Raw genomic sequence first — 12,312 nt, 5'->3', positions numbered from 1 at the left:
GTCTGGGTTGTGCTTTGAAGATCGTTTTTTTCCTACAACACCTGAATGCACCACAGTCTGCTTAGCTTTCGTTTCTCTTCATCATCACACAAACATAAATGTGAGAAAGCTGCTTTCAAAGACACAGAGACATGAGGGAAAAATCAGCATTTAATGAGCCAGGAGCAGCCACGGCGGTCCTGAGCCTGCAGCTCTAACTCAGCATCAGCGCTTTCACTGCAGCTCCAGGCGCAGCTCGCACACAGCACACAGGTACTCTTCATTGTCCTCATCACAGTTCAGAGCTTCCTCATAAAACTCAGCAGCCTTCTTCCTGTCGCCCTCAGCTCTGGCCACCAGACCCAGCAGAGCGAGCGCCTGACCATCACGCCGCGTCTTTGTCAGACGTCTGTCAGCGATCTGCTTCAGTCTCTGCAAGAAAAAACATGGAGGAACAAAGAAAGATGGATTTCTGTGTATTTAAAGTAAGTGACTACTACATTCAGTGTCTCTCTGTGACCTGCACCCTGTAACCTGCACCCTGTGACCTGGACTCTGTGACCTCCATGTTGGGAAACAGCAGGGCTCCACCTTCTTCTCGTTCTTCTGCTTCTTCTTCTCAGCTGAAAAATATTAGAAGTTTCCACAAAGCCAGTTTTCTTCTGCTGTGGCTGAGTTTCTCCTTCTCTTCCAGGTAACTGGTGGAAGATGTTTGCAATACCCAGCAGCCCTCCAGCAGAAACCATGTGAACTGTGGTGATGTTTCACACTGGCTTTTCGACCTCAGTCTTCAGTCACACCAGGCTCTCACCAGATCTGACCTGGCCTAAACCCTCTGATCCCCCAACACCAGACGACTCGTGACCTGTGCTCACCTTAGCGCACTGTCTCCACTCATACTTGCAGGGTGGTAACAGCAGAGCCTGAAGAGGAAATAAGAAGACACCGAGATAAATCAAACCGACTTCATTTTTCTTGTAAACAAAGGGGCCCTAGCAAGAAACGTTTGGGAACCACTGTATTAGGTGGACCTCCAGCTGCTCGTGGGTATTAAAGCACACAGCATAACGAAGTGTGAAGCCATGACCTGAGAGTCTATGACAGCTCCTTTCAGCTGTGGTGGAAATGTAAAATAAATCTGACATTAACAGGCTGATGCTACAGTTCAGTGGAGTGTTGGAACAGTGCTCCGGCCTCCAGTAAGCCAGCTGCACATCACCAAGAGTCTGGGAAACTACACCCAACTCACCTGAGTGTAGTGGGCGATGGCTTCAGCCTCGGTTTTTTTGTTAAAGAAGAAAAAGTCACCGTAGCGCTGATGGACAGTCTGAAAAAGGCTTTTCTCCGACTCTGCTAGCTTCAAGCACTGCTGGAAAATCTCCTCAGCCCTGAGGAACCAGAAACGATGATGATGATGAATTTAGAGCCAAAAACAAAAGAGCGACTGCACTGCAGCTTTGCACAGACCAGTACCTGCTCAAATCCCTTTGCTCTGCATACAGCTGTGCCAGATCAGTCAATGCCAGGACAAAGGACGGCCTTATCTCCACAGCAACTTTAAGGTGATGGATACAACGACGCCTCCAGTACCGCACCGCTCCTGTGGGGCAAGAAATCAGGGTTAGATTTGAGCTGCGTTTATTGAACTGGACTGGAGACATGCTGTTTGTTACTCTGGTCGCTGTTGGGCCGGCGGCTCTGCTCTGCAATTTTCTTCATCTTGTAGCACAGAGCCAGCTGGTGGTGGATGAAAGGGGATTGATCGGCCCGCTTCAGTGCTCGCTCCAACATATCAATAGACTCATCCAGTCGATTCTGAAACACAGTGAAGGAGGTGAAACTCACAGGATCACCGCAGCATCTAAAGGCAACCACAGCCTTTGAGACCTGGCTCAGAGGAGAAGATTCAGTGAATTAAACAGACACAGGATAACCTCCCAGTCAAATAAGAATATGGTAAAATGAAACTTTAGAGGGGCGTGGCTTACTCGGCTTAAGTTGTTTTTTCAGAAGCCCGGGATCTTTTCAAGTGTAATTTTTTTCAGTTAGATGCCTGACTGACAACTGTATAAAACAATAACTACACACAATCAACAACAATATAAAATTATGCACAAAAGAAATTACGAATGTAAAAAAACCCGTGGTTTTATTTACCGTATATATGTTTATATATAAATATATACGGTGGCTCCTAGAGACAAAACACGTAACTCCAAACTCCAAAACACATTCCTAGCATGAACTGAACTTCCAAACAGAGCCTAGATCACTTAAATTACACAATTGAAAGCATGTGTGTATTGTTTGTGTATTTATACACAGGCACTCATATATATTCAAATAATTAAAGAAAAAGTTCATTTACCTGTTATTACCACACACCAGATCTGGTTGTTGGTACTTGCTGGCTTGTGTAGCCACAAGATAACAAAAGCTCAACACTGCCCCCTAGCATCCTGGAGCACTTCTGTTGCGTTTGTACGTGTTTTGTCTCTAGGGGCCACCGTAAATATAAATATACTTTTATTTATTCACTCCACATAAAATGTAATAAATAATATGTACATTTCAACTTTTAACTATTTAAATTTTCAGCTTTTTCCTTTTAAACAAATTTAAAGTGAAACAACACAAACACTGCAAACCACAACACAATTAAATATAAATTAAAATATGAAAACAGAAAGAACATGCATATTCTCTGTCATATGGACCTGCATGAATAAACTTTCTGAAACCTTTATCATCTGCAACTGAAAATAGTTGTGGATGATTACTATACCTTTCTAATGTGACGATGCTGTCCCTGCTCTCTCTCTCCCTCCCGCTCTGTTCCTGTGCTACTGAGTGTAACTATCGCCCCTCCCCCCTCTGCTCAGCGCAAAACACAAGGAGTGAGAGAGAGGGTGAGAGAAAGAAAAAAACGGCTCGCGTCGTTCACGTCAAAGACCCGGCTCTAAGAGCCGTTTCGTTCGCGACCGACCCATCACTAGAGACCAGAGGAGAGCTTAAGTTTGAGCAGGTACCAAAGCAAATCATTCGTACTGTACAAATAATATAAATATGACGGTGAATCACGAAAGATATCAGACTTGACCCATATTACGTTACTTGCTGTTCGAGTGAATCAACAAATGGTGAAATGAAAAGCCGAACAACAACAACGCTGCTTCTTTACAGAGTCTCAGCTCACATGTGTTTATTTCATATTTTCAGTTGTTTCCCTCCACAGCTAAACAAACTCTCTAAACCGGTTTCAGTCATGCACTGATGAACAAGAATGGACATGAGGAGCTTCTTTCAAAGAAAAAACTCAGATGTTATTTTATATATTATGCTTTGGATGTTGTTCAGTATATTTCTATGCAAAACAAGAGGAACTTCAACACACAGCAATATATTCACAGTTGAAACCAGATATTTACACTTTAGGGAGAAAACATAAAAACATTATTTTACTGTACAACATCAATTTAGAGTAAACTTGTTTTGTTTTGTATAAATAAATATTGAAATATATTTTGAATGAGTTAAATGTCAGAATAAAGAGAGACAGAGCTTCTATTTTTATCACTTTGATCAAATTTAGGAGTACATATACACTAAGTTTGTTAATTAATAAGAAACTGCAGACGATTCCATTCTGAGCTGAAGAAGCTTCTGATTGGTTCGTAGAGTCCATGTGAGTAAACTGGTGGCACGGCTGTGGATGCATATAAGACAAAACACAGAGGCTGTTTCTGTGACATGGGAACATCAAGAGATGTCAACAAAACACCAGGAACAGAACTGTGGAGCTCCATAAGTGTGGCTCAGTTTGAATACAATTTGGTGCCATTTACAATTAAGAAATACAGACAGTTTCTCTCTTTACTCTTAAAGTTAAGAAATTTAGGAACAGAGAGAGAGAGAGGGAACAAGAGCAGGTGAGTCACCTGTTAGTCACATGGTTGTTTGCCAAAACTCATCGGAACATGTATCCAGTACCGAGTGTAACTTTTTAGATACCATTTGTTATTTTTCAAATTCTATATTTATTAAGTTTTGCAGCTTGTTTGCACAACGAGGCTGAATAATTATATAAACGTTTCTGAATCTAAACAGTGGACTTTGGTAGAATTAAAAACAAGTGTAGTGCAGGTCTGTGATGATTTTTAGTGCTACTATCATCTAGTTCTGATTCTGTTTTGGTTAAGTCCTCAGTAGTCCTGATTTTGAACTGTTGTAGTCCTGTTTTAATTCCGGATCAGTTCTGGGTCTGGCTGAATCGGGGTTTAGTCCTCGTGTCTTGATACAGCCCTGGTTTGTTTTCCCTGCACATGTGATATATATTTTTTCCTATATGAAGTCATTCTTTTTTGAACCAAACTGAAAACACAGCCTAATAAATCTTTCAGTCATTTCTAAACCCCCCCTCGCACATGCATACCACCCTTTAGGGCTAAGCCCCGGGTGTATAAAATGCCTGGCTCCGCCTCTGCCCTGGAACAGAAGGACCTCGACTTTCTTTGTAATTTCTCTGTATGAAACAGTTATGATGATCTGTCTCTGGCTGCTTTTTATAGCAACACAATACTTTCAACTGAGCCCAAGACCGACCCTGCATGGTGGATGTCTTTGACAGATGAGTCTCCACTCAGACCTACCTGATTACGAAAGTGTTTTCCTATATAGCGGTTGACATGAGGATTATCAGGATCAGTTTTCAGTGCTTTATTCAACAGTTCCTCAGCTTCTTGGTATTCCTTATAGGCCCCCAGCTTCACAGCCAGCATGGACTGCAGGACTGCATCATCAGGGTTGATCTCCAGGGCCAAGCGAAGCTGTGTGATGGCCGGGGACTCTTCACCTTTCTTTAAGTTTTCCAAAGTCCTCTGCAGATAAGAAACCCATTAATGTACCCTGTTGAAATGTTCTTCTTTTAAACTGTCATTACTGAGTCTTCTGAAACGTACGCTGACACTAAACTGACGGATTCCTTTTCTGCTATTTACCATTCATTGAGTCTTCATACTTCCTATGAAACTGACCTGTTCTGTGCGAAAGAGGGCGATGGCGTAGCCGGCGTTCCACTCACTGTCGTGAGTCTGTACCTCAAGTGCTTTACGGAAACAGTCGATGGCTTTGGAAAGAGAAGACCTCGAAAACTTAAGATAGGTCCAGGCTTGTTCTCCGTACACCTCTGGAAGGAGCCTTGTTGAGGAACCAGTGGGATGGTTTGACTGTAATATAGAAGAACGTGTCAGAGATTCAGCAGCGTGTGCTCATAATGTTTGGGCTGGATGGTATACATACAGTTCAGTGACCCTTTATCTCATTGTGAAAACTGCTCAAAGAAGTCCTGCCGTTAATTAATGCTTCGATCTTAAATATGATCAACCTATCTCTAATAATCAGCTATGTTAAACCTTTACTCAAAAAGCATCTCTAGACCCAGCAGTCTTAGCTAATTATAGGCCAATCTCCAACCTTCCTTTCATATCAAACATCCTTGAAAGAGTAGTTGTCAAACAGCTAACAGATCATCTGCAGAGGTTTATTTGAAGAGTTTCAGTCAGGTTTCAGAGCTCAGCACAGCACAGAAACAGCTTTAGTGAAGGTTACAAATGATCTTCTTATGGCCTCTGACAGTGGACTCATCTCTGTGCTTGTCCTGCTAGACCTCAGTGGGAAGGAAAAACTCCCTTTTAACAAGAAGAAACCTCCGGCAGAGCCGAAGAGGGGTGGGGTGAGAAAAGGAAGACAGGATAAAGACATGCTGAGGAAGAGAGACAGAGACTAATAACAAGGGTGATTCACTGCAGAGAGGTCTGTTAACACATAGTGAGTGAAGAAGAAACACCCAATGCATCATGGGAATCCCTGGCAGCCTATTGCAGCATAACTAAGGGAGGATTCAGGGTCACCTGGTCCAGCCCTAACTATAAACAAGCCAGTTAAGGTAGTTCAGGCATCTGAGCAGGAAACCCTTTGAAGGCCTCCTGATGTAGCATCAGTTCTATTAGAAGGAGGTCCCAGGAAGGATTATATCTGGAAAGACCTCAGTGTCCCCCCACATGAGTTAGAGGAGGTTGTCTTAGATTGCTGCCCCTACGACCCAAACGAAATAAGCAGCAGAAATGGAGGATGGCTGGCTGGCTGGATGGACGGGTGCTGTACATACCAGGATGTCCTCAACTCTCTGGCAGTAGCTCTGTGACTGTGCGTAGTCTCCGGTGTGGTATTTCAGCCAGGCCATGTCTCCATATGTCACAATGAGCCGCCTCTCACTCTCATCACCATAACTCTCCCTGATGGTCTCCTCTGATTGGTTTAGAAGTGACAGCGCTTCCTCTCGTTGGTCCTGAAGATACCTGAAGACCAACAGGTCATCACAACTGATGTTAAGTAAGTTGTCAGATCTCGTGTCATCAGACTGCTCACCGCTGAGGAAACTGTACCTGACATAAGCCAAATAGCTGTAAGACCGAGTCACTGCCCCGCGCTGCCCGAGCTGAAGTTTTATGTGCTCCTGCAGTCGGGTGCTCAGGTTTTCCAGGTCCACGTCCTCCTTCTTCAGATCCCAGGTGAAGTGACACTGCAGCTGCTGCAGCCTGCTGAGCAGAGCGCTGCTACCTTCACTTTAAGAGAGTCACAAAGACAAAGCCTCTCAGCTCTGTGTTCATGTTCACACATGGTCTAAAAATGAGTCATTACAGAGCACAGACGTCCTGGAGAGCCCGGACCCTCCCATGGTGTCCAAACAGCATGTCAGTTTATCACAGCTGAAACAACCATCCTAACAACAGCACTTTTTATTTCAACACCTCTCCTGTTTAATACACGTTCAGAAAAACAGAGAGTCACAAACGTACATTAACTATTTTCCCCAGTCCCCAGTTCTCCATCTCCATAATGTCCTCTTCCATTGCTACCACTGCTGCTTTCTTGGTGTTTCTGTCTTAAGCCAGTTTTTGGTGATGGCCTTCTTTGCTGCCAAAAGGAGAATCTGAGCCAGGTATCGATCCTTTACATCTACAGTGCCTGCCAAGTATCCAAGATACAAAACAAGGCAGGTTCTGGGAATTATGTAACCTGATATGTCACAGACAGAAAATGTGTGTGTGGTTCATCCCATCCATCCCATCCACGCAGCCTCCAACATTGTTGTTGTGTATTGGTTTGTTTATTTTTAATCTTAGGTGTAATAAAGTAGCAAATTTGATTTTTCCAGATGAATTCTCTCCACTTTAATGACTGAGCTGTGTTCTTATGTTCTTTCCATGTTTCATACCACACCTCAGTGATTTCTTCACTCAGCTCTCTTTCCCATTTTACTTTAACATATACAGTTGATTCCTGTCTCGATTCCATCAAACATTCTTGGAATAACACTTTTATATGCCAGTATAATTATTTTTATAATAGGATGGATTTTGTCTTCCTTTATTTTTATGTTTTTATTAAAGTAATCGCTCACCTGTAAGTATCTGTAAAAATCCTTGTTTTTTAAGTTTTAATTCTTCAAAACTTTTAATTTCTCCTTTTTTGATTAATAAACAAATTGCTGTGATTCCCTTTTCATTCCAATTTTTAAAACCAAGATCCAATTTTCCTGGTCTAAATTCTTCATCGAAGGCTATCCATTTTAGCAAACCAAGCTCTTTGCCATTTCTCAACTCCTTTACTGTATCATACCATACATTTAATGTAAAGGATACTATCGGGTTCCTTTCTTGGTCTTTAGTTATGTATTCAGGGGTCTTTTTTATACCCATGTTTGTTTGGATTGGGACATTGAGTGTGGAGAGCTCCACATCCTTCCAGCGAGCCCCGTCATCATCACTACACCAATATGTTATCTGGCGTATCTGTGCAGCACGAAAATATTCTTTTAAATTAGGAAGCGACATTCCTCCTTTCTCCTTAGTAAGCTGTAAAGTAGTGTATCGTACCCTTGGCCGCTTGCCTTCCCAGACAAATCTAGATATATACTTATCCCATTCTGAGAATTGGGTTTGAGGTATGCTTACCGGAAGAGAGAGGAATAAATATAGCAATCGTGGTAAGATATTCATCTTTATCACATTTATCCTGTCACTAAATCCTAACGGATATGTATTCCATCTTTCCATATCCTGCCTTATCCTGTTATTTATATGTCCATAGTTACTTTGATATAGTTTGTCATAGTCTTTGGTTATATTTATACCTAAATATTTAAGGGTTTTTGCCTCCCACTTTATTTCCCATTCCTTAAGATTTTGAGTTGGTGTACAATTAAACAGAACTTGAGTTTTAAGTATATTTACTTTGTAGCCAGAAAGCGTAACAAATTTTCTTAACATTTCTGTGAGCTGCATAAAAGAGTTTGTGGGGTTTTTGAGGGCTATCAACACGTCATCAGCAAATAGACTAATTACATGCTCTTGTCTATTGATTTCTATTCCTGTTATTAGGGCGTCTTGTCTAATCATTTGTGCCAATGGCTGAATATACAAGGCAAATAAGGTTGGACTTAAACAGCAACCCTGTCTAGTTCCTCTCTAGCTGGAATGGCTTTGTCAATGAGCCGTTAACGTTTATTCTTGCAGTCGGTTTGTCATAGAGAGGGGCGATCGTGGCTCAAGAGTTGGGCGTTCGCCTTGTAATCGGAAGGTTGCCGGTTCGAGCCCCGGCTTGGACAGTCTCGGTCGTTGTGTCCTTGGGCAAGACACTTCACCCGTTGCCTACTGGTGGTGGTCAGAGGGCCCGGTGGCGCCAGTGTCCGGCAGCCTCGCCTCTGTCAGTGCGCCCCAGGGTGGCTGTGGCTACAATGTAGCTGCCATCACCAGTGTGTGAATGTGTGCGTGAATGGGTGGATGACTGGATGTGTAAAGCGCTTTGGGGTCCTTAGGGACTAGAAAAGCGCTATATAAATACAGGCCATTGACCATTTAGAGAGATTTGATACATTGGATTGATTTCGTAGTGAACCCGAGCTTTGCCATGGTTAGGTACAGGAAGTCCCAGCTGACTCGATCGAAGGCTTTTTCTGTGTCTAAACTCATCAACGCAGCCAGCATCTTGTCTTTATGTATTTGGTGTATGATGTGTCCTTCTGATATTATCTTGTGCCTGTCTGTTTTTAACGAAACCTGTCCCTCGGTGCTCTCTCTCTCCCGGCTGTTTATCCCGTTTTCCACGTTGTATCCTCTCGCTTGCAGGTCGTTAGCAGCCTCCTCTGCTTCGCCACACGTTTTCACTCCATTTGGCCAGTGGACTCGCATCTTGCTGAGAGGAGTCTGGAAGCGGATGCCTTCTTTCTTTAATATCTTTTTGATATTCACGTACGCTTTACGTTCTTGCACCATTCTCGCCGAATAGTCGTGGTCAAAATAAACCCTGCTTCCGTCCAGAGTGACTATTTTCTTTTCCCATGCCTGTTTAACTTCCATCTCTTTGGTTGTGAATTGTTGGAAATTGACAACGACTGACCTCGGGGGGGAGACCGGCTGCCGGTTTTGAGGTTAACGCTCGGTGTGCGCGTTGAATCTGGAGGTTGATGTTAATATTAAGCTCCTCCCTGAGCCAGACTTCCAGAAACTGGGTCAGCGATTCTGCCTTAGATTCGGCTCCCTCTTGTATCCCGTAGATCCGCAGATTGTTACGTCTGGATCGCAGGTCCAAGTCATCCAATTTGGTCACCATCGATTTGTTCTGTCATTAGTTCTGTCAGGGTTTGATTGGCCTCGTGGCTCCACGTCTTCCGTGCGGGTCAGCGCAGCTTCTAATTTCCCTTCTTGTTCTTTAAGTTCTGTAGTCATGTTCTGAAACTGCTGGTCGATGTCTTCTTTGAATTTAGACAGTTCGTGTCTCATTTCTCATTTAATTTCTTCTTCGAATGTCATGAAGTCTGATTTCAATTCATTTTGGAGTGATTGAATTTGTTTGCTAATACAATCCAGTCCGTTTTGAAACGCGGCCATATTAGCTTCGGGTGCTAGCTTGTCCTCGTTGTTCGGGTGTTTTATGTCTTTACCTTGGGTGTCCGTAGTTCTTTTATTCTTTGCTTTGTTGTCCCTCTGCTCATCTTCCAAAGTTGTTTTGTCTCACGCTTTAATTTGTGTTTTAGCGGAGTTTATCTACTTGGCTTGCGGGAGCTCTGTACTTATGCGACCGTACTGCTCTACCGCCACACCAGAAGCCCTAACAACAGCACTTTACCATCCATGTCCAATATCTCACACCTTTGTCTGGACAGCAGCATGTATGTCCTTAACGACTTCAGGACATCATCTGTAAGTGTCACAGAGATGGCTTATGTATAAAGAAGTTTAATAGATGGTTCCAGCAGTTAAAATGTTCTTGCTTGTACATTTCTGTGGACAATATTGTAAAGGTGTGTTTAACTTGTCACAAAGAACAAGTTTTGTTACACCGCTATTATCGCGAGGTTTGGGCGTGATGACAGAGGCTGTGAGCCCACGTTTAATAATCACGCTAAGGAGTTCAGCGAGCTATCTGCGGGGGCCTGGTTGTTAAAGCACAAGTGTTACTTTTGATAGACTGAAGCACTTAAAGCGGGGCGATCGTGGCTCAAGAGTTGGGAGTACACCTTGTAATCGGAAGGTTGCCGGTTCATTGTGTCCTTGGGCAAGACACTTCACCCGTTGCCTACTGGTGGTGGTCAGAGGGCCCGGTGGCGCCAGTGTCCGGCAGCCTCGCCTCTGTCAGTGCGCCCCAGGGTGGCTGTGGCTACAATGTAGCTGCCATCACCAGTGTGTGAATGTGTGTGTGAATGGGTGGATGACTGGATGTGTAAAGCGCTTTGGGGTCCTTAGGGACGAGTAAAGCGCTATATAAATACAGGCCATTTACCATAAAGCCTTCGTGTTTTATGTTTGTAGTTTTCAATAAATGCAGCGAAGCGCCCGTCTTGAAGAAGCTGTGCCTGTGTTGTCATTTCGGAGTGACATCATCATCATTTCCTGTGCATGTTTGAGCTACAGGAAGCTTAACTCAACTCTAACAAAGAACTAAAATATTTATTATCATGGTTTAAATGAGAATTTCTGGACGACCGTCCCCTCTCAGACCCAAGAAGGAAAGTCTCCTCTCTGTCAGCAGGAGGATGGGTAACGAGCTGCCAGCAGCTCACACAGGCTTCCTCCTGAGCTCACGGCCCCTCCCACCACAGCTGGGAGGGGCCCAAGATGACGTTGTAAAATAATACTTCAAAATGAAAGCCGCACATGTGATATGACACTGAAGCTAGGTGTACATTACACATCAGACACACTGAGTTACATGTATGTGTTTAAATCTGTTACCTTGTGTCTGAGTAGCACCTTCAGACCAACACTCAGGTGAGTCTGCAGGCCGCTGCATCACCTGTATGATGAGCACAGCGGCTTTGATCGCATTACTGTCCAAAGATGAGCGCGTGGAGGAGGACGTCACCACCACCCTCTGGAAGTACAGCTTCACTGTTAAAAACTGTTAATGTGACCATACTATCGGTGTTACTACCTTCTTCTTTCGCGGTCTCTGGAGCACATCATCTTCCTCCATCTTCTATCCCATCATCCTCCTCTGCATGTCCTCCTTCACTACGCCACCTCTGACTCTGAGCTGTCCCTTTGACGGCCTCGTGCCATTATATCTGAACATCTTCACCGTCTCCACCCATCACAGCAGGTCTCGCCTCCACCCTGCCTGCAGCCTCTTCCTCTCCTCTCTGTGGCCTCACGTTCTGCTCCTGGCAGCTTTGACGCATTTTACTAGAGTAATACTTCAGGTTTGAGTACTGTGAATGTTGTCGCTACACATTTACTGAGAAACAGTTGGTGACACTGACTGACAGAGACAACGATCACAGACATGTTCACAACCGACTTGCGGCCTATTTGAAACAGAGACGGAGAAAAGCAAACAAAAGCAACGTCGTAGGTGCGGCGGGCCGGACGGTGACTTCGCATCGCCGCGGTTCACGCATTCTCGGTCATCCAGGTGAGGAAACAAGACTGAAGAAGTCACCTGGATGACGAAACGTTTCGCCCAGGTGAACAGAATCCCCTGCGTGGGCTTTACTCTGCTCTCTGCAGATTTCACAGTAATCTGATTACACCCTGGATCCAGATCGACTGGGTTAAAGGTTAAAGGGAGGCCCTGAGCTGACTTCACTTTCCAATAAGTGATCGATTATCAGACTGATCGGAAGTCTCAAACACTCACCTCATGTTGCCCTCTTCCTCCTCAGAGGGAGCAAAGTGATGATGAGGATGAGGGAGAGCGTGAGCACCGAGTGACCGGTCCGTGCGCTCCGTCACAGAACGGAAACTTAACGTGAGGCCTTCACGGTCCTCTCTG

The 12,312-nt window shown here is 44.1% G+C and overlaps 2 protein-coding genes across 2 annotated transcripts in view; both read right to left on the bottom strand.

The window, feature by feature from the left end:
- Positions 1–12,312, bottom strand: part of LOC309713057 (uncharacterized protein) — a gene marked incomplete at both ends in the record, with an annotated part of 115,407 nt that overhangs the window by 74,973 nt on the left and 28,122 nt on the right. The window lies entirely within an intron of this gene.
- LOC309713041 (uncharacterized protein) overlaps positions 1–12,312 on the bottom strand; it is a 26,650-nt gene extending 14,338 nt beyond the window's left edge. Inside the window, exons 1-10 of the mRNA XM_082544382.1 lie at positions 12,178–12,312; positions 6,423–6,602; positions 6,146–6,335; positions 5,013–5,204; positions 4,629–4,856; positions 1,653–1,794; positions 1,453–1,579; positions 1,229–1,367; positions 855–902; positions 218–411 (exon numbers count right to left, since the gene is read on the bottom strand). Coding sequence (XP_082400508.1) covers positions 218–411; positions 855–902; positions 1,229–1,367; positions 1,453–1,579; positions 1,653–1,794; positions 4,629–4,856; positions 5,013–5,204; positions 6,146–6,335; positions 6,423–6,602; positions 12,178–12,182 — 1,445 coding nt within the window. The 5' untranslated portion in view covers positions 12,183–12,312. The remainder of the gene's footprint in view (positions 1–217; positions 412–854; positions 903–1,228; positions 1,368–1,452; positions 1,580–1,652; positions 1,795–4,628; positions 4,857–5,012; positions 5,205–6,145; positions 6,336–6,422; positions 6,603–12,177) is intronic.

The sequence above is a fragment of the Aulonocara stuartgranti genome, assembly GCF_965226115.1.
Source record: "Aulonocara stuartgranti genome assembly, chromosome: 8".
NCBI lineage: Eukaryota > Metazoa > Chordata > Actinopteri > Cichliformes > Cichlidae > Aulonocara > Aulonocara stuartgranti.
The sequence above is the reverse complement of the archived record's forward strand: the minus strand, read 5'-3'. Positions and strand labels throughout refer to the sequence as shown.